This window comes from Myotis lucifugus, unplaced genomic scaffold (genome assembly GCF_000147115.1).
Source record: "Myotis lucifugus unplaced genomic scaffold, Myoluc2.0 scaffold_492, whole genome shotgun sequence".
NCBI classification, from domain to species: Eukaryota; Metazoa; Chordata; class Mammalia; order Chiroptera; family Vespertilionidae; genus Myotis; species Myotis lucifugus.
In genome coordinates this window covers 436,294-454,471 of record NW_005871540.1, presented here as the reverse complement: position 1 = coordinate 454,471, position 18,178 = coordinate 436,294, and the positions used below count along the sequence as shown (strand labels likewise).

General features: G+C 38.2%; 1 protein-coding gene across 1 annotated transcript in view; it reads right to left on the bottom strand.

Annotated features, from left to right (window-relative positions):
* LOC102419762 (transmembrane protease serine 11F) overlaps positions 1 to 18,178 on the bottom strand; it is a 63,116-nt gene that overhangs the window by 19,294 nt on the left and 25,644 nt on the right. The window contains exons 4-7 of the mRNA XM_023744851.1: positions 12,155 to 12,222; positions 10,360 to 10,523; positions 6,339 to 6,377; positions 242 to 443 (exon numbers count right to left, since the gene is read on the bottom strand). Of these exons, the coding sequence (XP_023600619.1) occupies positions 242 to 443; positions 6,339 to 6,377; positions 10,360 to 10,523; positions 12,155 to 12,222 (473 nt within the window). The remainder of the gene's footprint in view (positions 1 to 241; positions 444 to 6,338; positions 6,378 to 10,359; positions 10,524 to 12,154; positions 12,223 to 18,178) is intronic.

Sequence of the window (18,178 nt, the reverse complement as noted above, 5' to 3'; positions counted from 1 at the left end):
AAAATACATGGTGAGAACCACAAGAGTGATATAAACCAAACAGCATAACTATTTAGAGCAGGGAGAGATGAACATAATCAGGGCATAGAGCAAGCATCATGCATTTTAGGGGACAGAGGAGGGTCCATCCATAATGGAGCAGAAGATAAACTGGTGAGATTAGACTCTTCCCAAGTACTGAATCCATTGATGACAACTGGTAACTAAGTAAAGGAGACTCACAACAGTCCTGGGAACTTACTTGCGGAAGCAGTGAGCAGCTGTGAGCAGCCACGTGTTACTGATGAGGCTGGCTCCACACTGATGGCCTGCCCCTTTGAGCTGGAGGCTGGCCTGCCACGGCCATTCCCCTTCCATAGCTGTTTCCCTTCCTTGGACAATCCTTTCTGTAGAAGTGTATGCTGGTAATGGCATGTTTGAAGATGTCATCCTTATTCCACAGCCTGTCACAGAAATATACATTAGCTAGTTTTCATGAAAAGGAGGGGGGGGGGGACATATCCTGACTTGCATTGGATGCTGATGCTTAGACAAGCCATTGCACCTGCCACTCTAACCCATTCCTAGCACTCAGTCTCTGAGGTTCTTGGTAGGGGTTCTACTGATCTTACTGAGGTTCAAAAGAAATATTTACTAATATTTCAAGGCATCCAATCCAGGGTCAACTTCTGTCTCTCTATATAAAGCATTTACTAGTATAGATAAATAAATAGGTAGGTAATTTATTGAGCATCAAAAATACAATATAAGTAATTTTATTAATCCAGCAGCTCTCAACCTGTGGGTCTCGACCCCTTTGTCGGTCGAATGACCCTTTCACAGGGGTTGCCTAAGACCATCCTGCATATCAGATATTCACATTACAATTTATAACAGTAGCAACATTACAGTTATGAAGTAGCAATGAAAATAATTTTATGATTGGGTCACAACATGAGGAACTGTATTGAAAGGGCCAAAAGGTTGAGAACCACTGCACTAAATTCAATAAAAAAGTAAAAAAAGAATGTCTAGATCCTCTCCTAAGTGTTTTAGATACATTTACAGCAAAAACACTTTTCTGATGAGAAAACTCAGCCTTGAGAAGAACATAAATTGCTGGAATTCATTCCAACTTGATAAGTGATCATTAGATATAAAATCAAGGAGGATCCACAGTAAAGTTTGTATTTTTACTCTTGAGAGGCCAATCATATAAGTCATGATTTTTTCTTAACATGAATCTATAAGTTGTCTTTGCAAAACCCAGAATTTAAACAATAATGCCTTTTTGTCGTTTTCTAAAAATTGAAAGGCTACTTTTTAAATTAAGTTTATTGGGGTAACATTGGTTAATAACATCATATAAGTTTCAAGTGTACAATTCTAGAATACATCTGGATATTGCATTGTGTGCTCACCACCCAAAGTCTAGTCTCCTTCTGTCACCATAAATATGACCCTCTTTATCCTGTTCACCCACCCCCACCGCCTTTTCCTGATAACTGCCTTTCTATCGTCTGTGTCTATGAATTTGTTTGTTTAGGTTGTTAATTTGTGGCTTTCTGTTTTATTACACTCAACATATGAGTGAAATAATATGGTTCTTGTCCTTTTTCTTTTCTCTTTTTAATTGAATTTATTGGGGAGACATTGGTTAATAAAATTATATAGCTTTCAGGTGTACAATTCTATAATACACCATCTATATATTGTAGTATGTGTTTACCACATCAAGTCAAGTTCCTTCTTTCATCACCACTTACTCCCCTTTATCCTCCTCTATCTTCCTCCAATCCCTCTCCCCTCTGGTAATCACCATGCTCTTGTCTGTGCCTATGAGTTTGTGTATTTTTTTTTTTTGCTTAATCCCTTCATCTTTTTCACCCAACCCCATAACCCCTCCCCCCTCTAACAGCTGTCAGTCTTTTTTCTACTTACGGGTCTATTTCTCTTTGGTTTGTTAGTTTTTTTGTTCATTAGATTCTAAATATGAGCAAACTCATATGGTTTTTGCTTTCTCTGACTGGCTGATTTTACTTAGCATCATGCTCTCCAACCAAGCTGTTAGAAAGATTAAGATTTCCTTGTTTTTTTATAGCTGCATAGTATACCATGGTGTAAATGTACCATAGCATTTTTATCTATCATCTACTGATGGACACTTGGGTTGCTTCCAAATCTTGCATATTGTAAATAACACTGCAGAGAACATAGGGGTGCATATATTCCTTCAAATAAGTGTTTGGGTTTCTTCAGATATATTCCCAGAAGTGGAATTGGTGGGTCATAAGGCAGCTCCATTTTTTATTTTTTTTGATGTAACTCCATACTGTTTGCCACAGTGGCTGCACCAATCTGCATTTCCACCAAAGTGCACGAGAATTCCCTTTTCTCTACACCCTCACCAACACTTGTTGTTTGTTAATTTATTTATGACAGCCATTCTGACAGGTGTGACGTGGCATCTCATTGTGGTTTTAATTTGCATTTCTCTAATGACTAGTGACATTAAGCATCTTTTAATATGTCTGTTGGCTATCTGTATGTCCTCATTGGAAAAGTGTCTATTCAGGTCCTATGTCCATTTTTTAACTGGACTGTGTGTGTGTCTATTGGGTTTTATAAGTTCTTTATAAATTTTGGATAGTAATCCCTTATCAGAAGTATCTTTGCAAATGTGTTCTCCCAGTGAGTGCATTGTCTTTTCATTTTATTGATAGTTTCCTTTGCTGTGCAAAAACTTTTGAATTTGATGCTGTGGCTTGGACTTCCAGTGCTATGTTGAATAAGATGGTGAAAGCAAACATCCCTGTCTTGTTCCCAATCTTAAGGAAAATACTTGTAAGTTTTTGCCCATTGAATATGATGTTGGCTGTGGGTTTGTCATATTTGGCCTTTATTATGTGGAGGTATAGTCCCTCTATTCCCTCTTTGCTGAGAGTTTTTATCATAAATGTTTTCTGCATCCATTGAAATGATCATGAGTTTTTTAATCCTTCATTTTGTTTATGTGGTGTATCATGTTTTTCATTTGAAGATATTGTACCAACCTTTCATTCCCACTTTATCATGATGTATGATCTTTTACATGTATTGCTGTATATCAGTTTGATAATATTTTTTGAGGATTTTAGCATCTGTGTTCATCAAGGATATTGGCCTATAATTTTCTTTTTTATAGTGTATTTATCTGATTTTGAAATTAGAATAATTTCAAATATGCTGGCTTTGTAAAATGAGCTTGGAAGTCTTCCCTCCTCTGAAATTTTGTGAAATAGTTTGAGAAGGATAGGTATTAGTTCTTCTTTGAATGTTTGGTAAAATTCACCTATGAAACTATCTGGTTCAGAGCTTTTGTTTGTTAGTAGTTTGTTTCTTCTAATTACTGTTTCGATTTCACTAGGTGTAATTGGTCTATACAGAATTTCTGATTCTTCCTGATTCAGTTTTGGAAGATTGTATGTTTCTAAGAATATATCTATTTTATCCAGATTGTCCAATTTGTTGCCATATAGTTCTTCACAATATTTTCTTACAATCTGTTGTATTTCTTTGATGCTAGTTGTTACTTTTCCTCTTTCATTTTTTTTTTAATTTGGGTTCTTTCTCTTTTTCTCTTGATGAATCTGGCTAAAGGTTTGTCAATCTTGTCAATCATTGCAAAGAACAAGCTCTTGGTTTCATTCATTTTTTTTTTTTTTTAGACTTTGTTTATTTATGCTCTCATCTTTGGTTCTAGTTATTTTTCTTGAAAAATTTTTTTGATTCTTTGATAACAAACCCTCAATTGATTAGACCAGTGGTCAGCAAACCATGGCTCGTGAGCAACATGCGGCTCTTTGGCCCCTTGAGTGTGGCTCTTCCACAAAATACCATGTGCGGGCGCGCACAGACAGTGCGATTAAAACTTCATGGCCCATGTGCAGGAGTCAGTTTTCGGCCTGGGCGAGTCTATTTTGAAGAAGTGGCGTTAGAAGAAGTGGGGGTACATTCGCTGAGGTTGACCCCTCAGATTGAGGACGTTTTTAGCAAAGGCCAGCTTAGGAGTACCCTAATTAAGTTAATAACAATGTACCTACCTATATAGTTTAAGTTTAAAAAATTTTGCTCTCAAAAGAAATTTCAATCATTGTACTGTTGCTATTTGGCTCTGTTGACTAATGAGTTTGCCGACCACTGGATTAGACTTCAAACCAACCTTAAGATTCAAAAGTATATTAGTGTAATTTTTAATGTACTTTTCTATTATTTCTATTTGTATTAAGAATACAAGTTTTGCCTGCTGGTGTAGCTCAGTGGTTGAGCATTGACCCATGAACTAGGAGGTCACAGTTTGATTCCTGGTCAGGGTACATACCCAGGTTGTGGGCATGACCCCCAGTAGGGTGTGTGCGGAAGGCAGCTGATAGATGATCCTCCCTTATCATTGATATTTCTCTCTTTATCCCTCTCATTTCCTACCTCCAAAATCAATAAAAACATAGTTTAAAAAAAGAATGCACCCAGCTGGAGTGGCTCAGTGGTTGAGCATCGACCTATGAACCAGGAGGTCCATGTTTGATTCCTGATCAGGGCACATGCCTGCCTGGGTTGGGGGCTTGATACCCAGTGTGGGGCATGCAAGAGATAGCCAAGCAATGATTCTCTCTCATAACTGATGTTTCTATCTCTCTCTCACTTTCCCTTCCTCTCTGAAGCTGGGCTCATGGCTGGCAAGCGCAGCAGTGGTAGCGGGAGCCTCCCCGCCTCCGCTGCAGGCAGATGGTAAGAAGCGAGGGTTCCGGACTTTGAGAGCCCAGCCAGGCTGAGGGATCCTGCCCCTCCCTCGCTTCCCCCCCACCCCACAGTGCATGAATCTCATGCACTGGGCCTCTAGTCAATAATAAATTATCATGATAAGGTAACTTATTATCTTGTTTTTCCAGAACAAGAAAAAAGTAGTGTGCATATTGAAAACACTCTTTGTGTCCTACTCAAAATTCAGTGAAACATACAACCACAACTAGATCTTATATGATAAGGATTTCCTACATTCATCCAGAAACAAAAAACCTTCATAACAAAAATCACACCCGTCTTAGATTTCTATTCTATAGCAAAAACACTAGAAGGAACAGAATATTCTGTATTAAATTATTTGGCAAAGTTTATGACCCAATTTTCTTATAAAACATAGAGATAAAGGAAATGGAAAGAAATTCTTACATATGCAAGTACTCAGAAAATATACCATTTGTATAATTTTCTTGCTTAAAATGACTTGAAATACAGTTTAGCAGGCAAAAAGGTAACTAAGTCAAGACTCAAGAATGGGAAATAGTAAAATATAATAGGAAACTTCAGGGATTGGTAATTAATTTTAACCATGGATATAAAATGGAATATAATGTTTAAAAAATGATATTGATTGAATATTTAAAGATTAAGTGATAAGCAAAATTGAAAGTTACTCATCAAAGACTGGAAAGTCAATTGAAGTTGATGAGAGAAATTTAGCCTATAATTTTTTCATTATGCATAGTTCTTGCTTTATCCTTGAGTTTGATATCTAAGAAATAAAGGTTAATATATGGATTTAAAAAACATAAAGGCTAGCTAGAAGACATCAACATGTGTTTAGAGAAAAAGACAAAACACAATAGAAAAAAAATATTTACCAAAAGCCAGAAAACATGAATGAGAACAAATATATGAATATTGATAATATTTGGAAATATGTTAAATGTTGCAAGTTATATAGGGAATGTTCATCATTTTTTAGTGTCCTTACAACATTTTTAATGGACGTATTTGATGCGGGGGGGGGGGGGGCAAAAAAAATGCCCATAGCAGATATTTCAACAAAAATACAAGAAAACAGAGAACTTTTAACAGGAAGAAGCCTAACTAATTACAACTTTAAAGCACTCTCTGAACTGGGATAGTATTTTAAAAAATAATCATTTAAATAAAATATTAAAATAGAATGTTAAAATTATAGTTACATATGTAATAATATAAAAATACCATGTAATTTTAAAAATTATATTCTGTAAGTCACAACATTTAAAATTGTATTTGATGTAAATTTATAAACTTAAATATCTTAAGAATAATAAACAATAATAAAAAGCTAAGTGTTCAGTTTATAAAAACATAAAATGAACAAAATGCTTGCTATTATTGTAATGATTATTTTGCAATATATATGAATATCAAATCATTACATTGTCCACCTGAAACTAATATGATGTTATGTTAATTATACCTCAATGGAAAAAAAAAAACAACCTTACCAAATTTTACTAACTTTTTATGGCTTTTATTCATTATCTTTACTATGAAAGAGACAGTTAATTGTGGGGTTTGGAGCTTACGGCTATTGAGAAGATTCCTCATCTTCTTGCTGTCAATCGCTGAAATACACAAAGCATGAATTAGTTGGTAGGAGAATATGCTCCTATTGTCATGTAATTTTGTTCAAATGGGCACTATAAGAAATGCTTATTATCCAAAACATGTCTATTTCAAGAGGGCATGAGATTTTTTATAACCAAGTTATAAATATCCCTCTATTCTGATTTAATCCAAAATGTATAATTTGAATTTTTTTAAAAAGAGTATTTTGGTTTTGATTCTTGCTGAGAAATTAGAAAGTAAAGTTAGAAAATTAGGGAAGAATGGTAAAGCTCAATGCCCCCGATTGCTTTCTTTAGGAGCTCCAGTATAACTCTAGGAAACAATCTCCAATTCCTATCACAATTGGTGTGCACTGTATCAGGTGCACTAGCCTATGTGTCCCAGTAGGCCTGGCGGTTGTGTTGAAAAGGCAGCTCAGGTAGCCAGAGGCATCGCAGACCCCTCACAGTCCAATTTTCAGGGCCTGGTCTACAAAGGGTAGGAATTTCCTTAATATAGGTAGATGGCTTTCTCTAACTGAGGATTCTCCCTCATGGTGAATATGGTGGAAAGTTGTAACTCAGTGGCAGGCACTAGAGGCATGAAGCTCTCTCATATATAGCCAGTTCATGGATCCCACCACCTCTCCCACACTTTATGCCTCCCTCTGGAATATCTTTTTTCCTTAAAAAGTATCTTAGTGTTCATTTAAGTTCAGTCATTAAATTTTTGGTGGTTAGGTGTTTGTTTTGTTTTGGCCATTTTTTAAAGAAAAAATAGAGAAGTAACTGATAAGTTGCTCAGGAATGTTGACTTTCTCAAAAGAAGGATCTGAGTCCCAAATCCTACTAGAGGTTTCTTGGAAATTTCACTTCTCTCTATTTAACAATAGATATGAATATGGGAGAAAAAAATGTATGCAATAGAATTTTGGTTATTGAGTATGGTCATAGAATAGTTATTTTGATATTAAAGCAACCTGTGTAATGAAAATTCAGTGTACATGACCAAGAAGTCTGAAAAAAAATTTTAAATTGTGAAATGAGAAACCCTACAGTTTAACATCTCTTCTATGATAGATATTTTACTAAACCTATGATCATGCATTAAAGGTGATTATATTATCAGAAATTTAGATTTAGTTTCAGATTGCCATTTAGAGTGTCCTGGAAAATACCATGTTTTATTTTGTATAAAATTGATTGATAATAAAGGTGGATGCAATACTATTCATTATTTCTAATTACTTCTTTTTTAAAATATATTTTTTTATTTATTTCAGAGAGGTATGGAGAGAGAGAGATAGAAAATCAATGATGAGAGAGAATCATTGATCGGCTGCCTCCTGCACACCCCCTACTGGGGATTGAGCCCACAACCCAGTCATATGCCCTTGACTGGAATCAAACCTGGGACCCTCAGTCTGCCGTCTGAAGCTCTATCCACTGAGCCAAACTGGCTAGGGCTCTAATTACTTCTTGAAAAAGTTGTCATGAATGTGTGTGGGGATTCCATCTCAAAATGTATTTAAAGGAGTTTCCCAATTTCTAGCAACATAAAAATTAATTTTAGACTATCTGTTTCTTAAATTCATGGCTACTGGGAGGGGAAATACTTTCAGGTTCAAAGGGCAAGCCTTATTTTTTGGTATTAAATCAGAAGTAACTGAACTTGGAAATACTTAAGGAGATGCAATGAACAGAGCTGGGATAACTATTATGTGAGACATATGCTAGAGTTTGGGGGAAGGATCTATATATTTAAAAGGTAATATGCAAAGTGTCCCCTCAGGAGTTCGACTGGGAGACCGGGAGTTCAATCACTCACTATGACATGCGCTGACCACCATGGGGTGGTGCAGAAAGAAGGAAGGCCCTGGCTGGCAGCCGGAAGGCCCTGATCATTCCTGATCACTGGCCAGGCCTAGGGATCCTACACATGCATGAATTTTGTGCCCCAGGCCTCTAGTAAGAAAATAAAAAATTTGTGCACTCGGGGGGTTCCTCAGCCCGGCCTGTGCCCTCTCGCAGTCTGGGACCCCTCAGGGGATGACCACCTGCTGGCTTAGGCCTGCTCCCTGGGGGATTGGGCCTAAGCTGGCAGTCAGACATTCCTCTGGCAGCCCGGGAGCACTCAGGGGATGTCCACTTGCCAGCGGGGAGCAGGCCTAAGCTGCAGTCGGACATCCTTAGCCCTGCTGAGGAGGCGGGAGAGGCTCCCACCACCACCGCTGTACTGGCAGCCATCAGCCTGGCTTATGGCTGAGCAGAGCTCCTCCTGTGGGAGCGCACTGACCACTAGGGGGCAGCTCCTGCATTGAGCATCTGCCCCCTGGTGGTCAGTGTGTGTCATAGTGACCAGTCATTCCCAGTCGTTCTGCTGTTAGGGTCAATTTGCATATTACCCTTTTATTATATAGGAGTGCCTGGCCAGCCTGGGTGTGGGGCTGATGGCTGTTTGCAGGCTGGCCACAGCCCCTTCAGTGTGGGGGTCCCCACTGGGGTGCCTGGCCAGCCTGGGTGAGGGACTGAGGGCTGTTTGCAAGCTGGCACAGCCCCTTCAGGGTGGGGGGTCCCGCTGGGGTGCTTGGCCAGCCTGGGTGAGGGGCTGATAGCTGTTTGCAGGCTAGCCACAGCCCCTTCAGGGTGGGGGGTTCTGCTGGGGTGCCTGGCCAGTCTGGATGAGCGACTGAGGGCCATTTTCAGGCTGGCTAAGCCCCCCAGCGGGGACTCTCAGCCTATGAGGGTGTGGCCATCCTGGGTGAGGGGCTGGTGGCTGTTTGCAGGCTGGCCATGGCCCCCAGCCACCCAAGCTCCCAGTGGAGGCTGGCTGGAATCAGGTATCTGGGATTTATTTGTCTTCTATAATTGAAACTTTGTTGCCATGAGCCGAGGCCACAACCGGCTCAGGGCAGGCCAGAAGCTTGGCTTCCTCCATCGCCTGGGCAACCAAGCCTCCTGCTTACTCCAGTTCCGTGGCTGCCAGCTGCCATCTTGGTTGGGTTAATTTGCATATAGTCACTTTGATTGGCTGGTGGGTGTGGCTTAGGGCATAGGGAAGGTAAGGTCAATTAGCATCTTTGTCTTTTATTAGTGTAGATAGGATGCATTGGCATAAAAAATAGAAATGCCTCTCAACTAGGATTCCAACTAACTTTGAGATAGTTTTAATTTAAGTTTCATAACCTTTTTTAACTTAATTTTCATCTACTTTTGGGGGAAAACAAAAACTACAACTTTCCTAAGTTTGTTCTGTAAGGCATTAATGAAGGTATAAATTTTAAACATTGTTTAAAATTGTAAGTGAGGTAAAGGACCTCTTCAGCCCAGCCAGTGTTGCTCAGTGGTTGAGTGTCGAGCCTCAATGGTTTGATTCCCCATCAGGGCACATGCAGGCTTGATCCCCAGTAGGGGGCATGTGGGTGACAGCAGATGAATGTTGTTTCTCTCTCATGGATGCTTCTCTCTCTCTATCCTTTACCTTTCCTTTCTCTCTAAAAATCAATAGAAAGATTAAAAAGAACCTTTTCACAGTTCATGTCAAAAATTCTTCCTACAGAGGTTAACCTTCATAAAGATGTCAATTGCTTTGATACTACAGAAGCTAACCCCCAGAACTGGCCTTTGAAGACCTCTGGGAGTTAGTCCCATGTTTTACATCTTCCTTGAGTCTCAGTTGCTTTAAAATGATAAAAATAATACCCACTCTTTTATACTTTTGAAAAGATCTAACATGATAATACAAGGAAAAAGATTAGAAAATATAGCAGAGGCCAAAATCAAATAAAAAACAAAAATTTATAAAACTAAATTTTGCATCATAGTAAATTTTTATTTTGTTTTATTATACACTGATTATATATATATATATATATATATATAGTATATATACATTCAGGGGGGGGGGTGGTGAGTTCTTTAAATGAGAGAATACATTAACCTAAATTCTTATGAGAGGATTGCAAGGGAAGGGAATCATAAAGATGGTAAAATGACTTACATGTGAGTGTAAGTGATGGTTTGTTTATAGTCAAAGGCATCTCTTTTGTCTTCAGACTTTGATATAAAATCCTCTCAATTATTTTCCTGATGTACTCAGCACTACTAGTAGATGGGTATCGAAACATGAGCACCATAAGAATGTTCACACCATTTTCATCTGGACTAAAGAACAGAAAAGCATATAAATAGAGATAATAATAAAGCTAGCTTTCTAATCATTAATAACTTTTAGGTATTAAGATTCATGATAAATTTAAAGAACAGAATAGATATGTGTATATCAGATTTTTACATTATTTTTAAAAATACTGGGTAAGATACATAGCAGGAAAAAAATTGTTCTCTCCCCTTAATTAACTCATAGTCTGGAGGGTTTGTGGAAGAAGGAGATGTTTATGAAATCATGCTTAAAATATACTTAAAGGATTTGCTTTTTATGGTATTTTGAGCCAAAATTGTAACCATCATTATTCTTCAGTAGTGGTGTAGAAGAGAATGCTCTGTGCTCACCAAACCCAGCTGCCTTGTCTCTTGAACACAGATCTGGATTTCATTTCCTAGCCTCCCTTGCAGTTTATTGGAACTCTCTAGTAAATTCTAGACAATGGAATGTGGGCAGAAATGATGTGCCCCACCTCCAGGCCCAGCCCCTAAAAACCTCTCATACACTCTTCCATGCCTTCACTCTTCCTTTATTTGCCAACCAGAAGATCCAGGGGGCAATTCCACTGTCCCCTCCAGCACCCACATCCCCTGCTGCTGCTTCTGACTCTTTGAACTGAACCACTGAAATGAAATAAACCTTTATTGTGTTAAACCATTGGTATTTGGGGGGTGGGGGGGCCCAGCTGTTGGTCAGTTAATACAAGTTTGATAAGTAGATGATTAGAGGAAGCAGATATAAAAGGAAATCTTTTGATAGGAGTTTCAATATATTAACTTGTTAGGTATAGAAAGCCTCTGTTGCCTTTGAGAATGAATTTAATTGGAAGTAAATAAAGAATAAAGGAAAGAAGGAAGAGAGAAGGAGGGAGGAAAGGACGGAACAAATATACAGAGGAGGAGAAGGAAAGAAAAGGCATGAGTTCGTTAACCATATGTGGTTACTTTACCATCAAGAAGTAAAACAGACATGTTAAGTATTACAAATACATATATTTATATATCAATTGATATCCATAGAAAAATTAATAATTTTAATCAGAATGTATAGAAAAGCTATATTATTCTAATAAATGCCAAGCTTTCAGATATAATGTGAGCAGTACATTCAGGATGCATTCTAGTCATTTATTTTAGTCTCTGGCAACAAGTGTATGTTTAATTACTGATGATTGCCTTTCATCAGAGTATAGAAATGAAAGCATTAAAACATTTTAAAAATAATAATGGAAATGCAATGGCGTTAAAGAAAATCCTTATTGCAAAGAAAGTCATAGGCTGATGGTTGGGTAGGCTTAAAATGAGGATAGTCAAAAAGAACTGGACTAAGTTCCACTGAGTCCTCTCTTAAGGAGCAGGGTATGTGGACAGTACCATCCCCCCTCTTCCTGTATTTTTTTCTCTTGGAGAGTGTCTTTATTTTTAATCCAATAAGTGACATTGTCTCTTGTCATAAGGCACTCTACATCTTTCTACTGTGACTGGGAAGTGGCTGGGCAGTATCAGCTGGGCTACTCAGGATTCATGACATCTTTGTATCCCTGCAAAGAATTGCTCAGGGGAGTTGAGCAACCGTGTTTGTTCAATGCTTCTTAATTACTGGGTTGAAGTTGCAAACCAAGTTTACCTACCTTATTTTGATAACATGAGATTTGATAAACCGACCTGCTCCAGAAGAACGTCGAAATATCCTAGACATCTGAGTAGAAAAAATTTATAATGTATTAGTCTTAAGAAAACTGTTATTCCCTTTCTTATCCAGAGATTGGAGGGAATGACAATGATTTCAGTTTACTCTCAGACATGTGAACAGGCTATTCACAGTGATAAGACTAAACCAGGTTCTAATCCTTATAGAATTGAATAACCTCAACAAAACTGTTCAATTTTGCTAAGTGTCTGTAGAATGGGATAATAACAATGTCTACCTCAAAGAGTTGTTTTGAGGATTAAATGAAGTAATGTATATCATGCATTTTACACCTTACCTGGCATATTGTAAACTATTGATAATGCTCATTTTAATTATTGTCAGATGAATTAAAACCTGTGCTATTCATTAAGGTAGCATCTTCACTTCTAAAAAATCCTACCATTAGTTATTCTCAAATATGGCATCTGGTCCATTATTTGTTGATTTCTTAAATGATTATGTCATTGCTACAGCCTTTGATGTAATGTGCAACAACACCTATTGTGTGACTCTGACACCCTCACTTGTTAGTCATCTCTCTGTGGCAGGCAGGCTTTCACAACTGGTACTAGGTTTAGAAGTAAGTTTCACCACACTCCACACTGTCAGCATTTTATTACTCAGTTTTTCTGGTCCGAACCATTGAAATATTTGGGATGTTCAGAGAACTGATTTCCTAAAGGGTTCTGATTCCCAAAAAAGTATTAAGGCACAGCCTGAGACAAAAAACAAAACAAAACAAACAAAACAAAAAACACTGAACTGAGGGTCAAAAATCACAAGTCCACATATGTTTACATAGGCCCACATCCATGGTAAATCTTGTCCCTTAATTACTATATCCTCTGGGAAGAGGGAATATTACCTTCTTCCTTATAAGGTTTTTCCCTCTCCCTGAATCCTCTAAATTAGTAACAATGCTCAGTAGATTTTACCTCCTAAACATTGATTCTACATCCTTTCCTTCAATCCTACTGGTACGGTCTAAAATCAGCCCCCTGGAAACTTGGGCCTTTGCAGCAGTTCCCTCTCTGGCACATTTATGTGGTTCTACTCTATTCTCTCTCCCCTCAGTTGTCCCCTGCAATGCTAGCAAAGGGGATACCTCTAAAGTGCATATCTGAGTCTGTTACACTCCTGCTTCAAGCCCAATGTCTCCCTTCGTGTGAGCTCCATAATCCTGTCCTTTCGTTGGCCCCTGCCGGGTCCCTACCTCCAAAACCTGTTCTCTTATCTACTGAATGGCCTGTTCTTTCCTACACCCACTAAATGGGTTCATACCTCTATGACTCTACACATTCATTTCTGTCTTCCTACAATATACTTTTTTTTCCTCAGGAAAATTTATTCAATTACAATTCCGTAATTCTTCAGAAACTCCAGTGACAACTAAGTTTTCTTTGACTTGCCCTCCTGAACCAAAGTGAACATTCCTTTGCTTGGGCCACCTCAGTATCTTGACATGATTCTATTACAGCAATTATCATGCCGGTTTGCAGGTGTGTCTTTCCTACTTGAGACTGTGAGCTGTGTGACGGCTGGGAGTTTGTCTGATTCATTTTTGTATCTCTAGCATTTGGCACGTTGCTTAGCCCAAAATAAACACTCAATGCATGTCTGATGAATAAATCCATGAGTGAGTACATGAGTAAATGAATGAAGAATCAACACTAAAGGGAAGAAGATAATAACGCATGGTTTTGTTTCATCAGCAAATCATGTTGCCAAGTGTAAGTAGAAATTCATGGGAATCTAAAATAAGGTGGGAACCAAGAGACCCCAGTGGTGACCTTCACATGGATGGTCATTTCAGGATTTTGAATCAGTTATGAATTATATCACTTATGATTTCACTAACAGCTCTCAGCTCATTTTATTCCACTTCTCAAGGAACAGGGAGAAAATCTGATTTTAATGTCTTTAGCATTTTATATAAAGGTCCTCTGAAATTTTGAACTGTGTATATAATGGCACTTTGGGAAATGATCAAGATTCATATCAGAGTATAAAAAATTACCAGGAATCTCTTCAAACTGCCCCAACCAGTTTCCTCAGTGGTTAGAGCATCAGCCCATGAACTGAAGGGTAGCAGTTTCAATTCCAGTTAAGGGCACATAACTCGGTTGCAGGCTCAATCCCTGGGTAAACCTCGTCAGGATGTGTGGGGGAGGCAACCAATCAATGTGTCTCTCTCATATTGATGTTTGTCTCTCCCTGTCTCTCCCCCTGCCTTCCACTCTCTCTAAAAATTAATGGAAAAAAAAAATCCTCAGGTGAGGATTTAAAAAAAAAAGAATCTCTTCAAACTAAAATGTGATATTATCAATATCATAGTCCCTTAAGGTGTCAATCTCTATTTAAAAATGAATAGATTCTGATACATTTCAATATTGGTATGACCATTAAGAACAGCTTACATGTATTAACCCTCATACTACATAGTAGGCATGGGACTGCTTCCTTTGTTCAAACCTCACACACCTTATGAGTAAAGTGTTTTATTTATCCTCAACAGTCCCATTTTATAGATGAAGAAACTGAGGCTCAGAACACTTAAGATTACTTGTTCGAGATAGCATAGAAAGCAGTGATTCTGCATTATGCTGTATACTTTAATATAATATTAAATGTCAACTATAATTGAAAAATTAAAAAAATTAATGAAAAAATATACAAACAAAAAGCACATGTATGTGGAGTAATAGAAAAACAAGTGCGTCTGAGGTTGTGACAGCATAGTAGTTACGCACAGTATCAATTTCTGAAACATTTAGTGTCTCTGTGCCTAGGTCTCCTAACTTGTAAGAAGGGGATTATATATATATAGCAGTTACCTCCTGGATTATATATATAGCAGTTACCTCCTAAAGTGGTTGTCATCTTAGAAAGCATGAGGAACAGCAACAACAAAAAGTAGTGCTTCTGGCGCATGAACCCAGGAAATCTGGCTCTAGCTTTTGTATTCTCAAGTCCATTATGTGACATAAACAACCCTGTGTTACTTACATATTTGACAACAGGTGTTAGGGTAGGTAGAGGCCCGGGCAGCAAACCTTTAAAGGAAACCTCAATACATTTTTTATTTCCTGACTCTAAATCTCATAAAAGATAACCTCTTGGGAGGTTTCTCCTTTCTGCTTCTGAGATTAGCAAGGCTAAGGGAACTGCTGCTCTCCAGATACTTATTACTGTAAGCAATTTCTGGAGATGTTTAATTCATGTTTACATTTTTCTTATAAGAACTCACTAATATTACATTTAGTCCAAATTACAAAAATTAATTATATTTTTCCCTTTCTATGGTCCAAATCATAAAGAACAAATGATTTTATTTGAAATCATTCTATTTTAAAACAAGAGTGTGTGAGCTCATGGTAGAATAGCAAAGTTCTCCTTAAAATCAGATACTAATTGTAGTCCTTGGTTTGAACTCTAGCATTAAAAAGCAGTACAACATGTTTGAAACAATAGTGTGGCTCTAACAGTACACCCAGTTACTGTCTCCGGCAAGATCGAGCTTGCGGCTTCCCCTCTGGCTGGGAACTACATGCAGATTAAGTCCTCATGGACGATCACTAGTTACTGGATGCCAGCTAGGGAATCCCTTTCCAGATCCACCTATGAAAATAAGTCAGGCAGATTTTGAATATTTCCTGTTACTGTCATGGAAACATGTACCACCAGAGGGCAAACACACCAAGGACATTCATTCTGTTTCCCTTTCTTCTCCACGAAAGCTTCCTGCCAGCTCAAAGGGATTTTTCCTTCCTCTGAACTAAAATCCCGATCATTTGGGTCAAATATTTGACAATTATATTCTGCACTGTGGCAACTCTCATACCATCGTATCATCTTTTTAGCTCTCATATTATCTAAACTTTTAGTTTGTATTATTTCCATATACAAACTTCCATACATAAACCATATTATAAATTCCAATTAGGAAGGAACTGTAATATACAGACCTTGGTATTCATAGCCTTGCACAAAGTAAGTGATCAATAACATTTTCATTAATTGATGAATTCTCCAACCATGATTAATTAAACAACAGTGTGATTATTGGTCAATTAATTTTTTTCATTAGATTCCACAAATAAGTGAGATCATGTGATTTGTCTTTCTCAGTTTGGCTTATTTCACTTAGCATACTATTTTCCAGGTCCATCCATGCTGTCCCAAAGGGTAAGAGATCCCTCTTTGTTTTTACAGCTGCATAGTATTACATAGTGTTAAATGTCTCACAGTTTTTTTATTCATTCATCTACGGATGGGTACATGGGCTGTTTCCACATCTTAGCTATTCTAAGTAATGCTGCTATGATGCACAATACTTTGTTTTAAAAAATTTTTAAACCTGAGGACATTGTTTGAGCCTCTGAATCCAGCCATGTCCAAAACCAAATGAATCTCTAGATTTTCCCAACAGTCCCTTCTTTCCTTCCTTCCTTCCTTCCTTCCTTCCTTCCTTCCTTCCTTCCTTCCTTCCTTCCTTCCTTCCTTCCTTTCTTCCTCCCTCCCTTCCTTCCATCCTCCCTCCCTCCCTCCCTCCCTCCCTGGAAGCTCTTTTGGTGGAAAAGAGCAAGGAGTCCGGAGAGGAGGAGACCAAGGAGAAAGCTAAGGAGAAGCAATAAGTCCTCTGCCCTTATCTTCTGTTCCTTTTTCCTTTTTTAAAAAATTTGCCCTGCCCCGTCTTTTCGGTTTGTTTTTATTTCTGTTTTGTTTTTACAAGGGACTTTGTATAAAGAACTTTGTATAAAGAACTGAATTCCAACAGGTGGAATTCAGTTATTTATATGAAGTCCCTCCCTCCCTCGCTCCCTCCCTTCCTTCCTTCCTTCCTTCCTTCCTTCCTTCCTTCCTTCCTTCCTTCCTTCCCTCTTCCTTCCCTTCCTTCCACCCTCCCTCTTTCCTTTCCTCTCTCCTCCACTTTCTTCCCTCCCTCCCTGCCTATTTCTCTCTTTCATTCTTTTTTCTTTGACTCCTTAATTGGGTTTCTGTTATTTTCTACCAAAAGTGTTCCATTTATCATGGGAAACAATGAGGTCATTTATGGGGCACCAGAAGAAAGAGAAGCAAAGGAAGAATCCTGCCTCAGATGACTTGGAGGCATACGTCAATGGAACATTTACTGTCTATGATCAAGTATAAACAAAAATGTTTTCCTCTTAATACATTCCTTAAGAATAAGATTACTTAAATGGTGATGAATTGTTACAAAAGAGGAACTGTGGCAGATATTTGTCCCCTCCCCAAACTTTTGGACAGACGTGTCCCAGCTTCTATAAGTCTTGATAACAGCTCACACCTATATTTCTCCTGAAGCCTACCCTTATCTGACCTGAGCACATTTCTCAGTGATGGCTAGTAGCTTATGCTTACTTCCCTGGGCAGCCCTTGTTGTCATAACACAAACAGCCCAGCCCTCTTATCTCTGGGCAGAACCACGACTGTGCTGTAATTTAGGCTCAAGATCTCCTCAGAAATCAGGCTGAGGCTGCACTTCTCAAACCGCACCTTTGTCTAGCTTCTGCTTTTGTCCTTTTCTGTTGCCCTCGCACTCTTACAGGATTTTTCTGAAAGCTTTTGGCTAATAAATCATATAACCAAGAATCTTCATCACAGACTGTGCTTTTGGGATCCCACCTATACAGGGATAATAAGCTGGAGCTAGAGAATGCTCTGCTATCCATCTGTCTCAATGTGCCCATTGTTTAGAAGGTCAGCGACCACACGTTTTCAATTTCCAGATGAGATCTTTAGCTTGTAACCAGGAAAAAATGTAATGAACTTAAATGGAAAACTGTTTTTAGAGATAATATTATGTATCTCCAGAGATGTTTATATATTATATTACTTCTTTAAAAAGAGGGGGGAAAAGGAGCTAGAAAGAGAAAAACTGTTTAAAGATTCAAGCTTAGTTGTTGCAGTTTTAGAACATACAGAGCACCAAAAAAAGGTT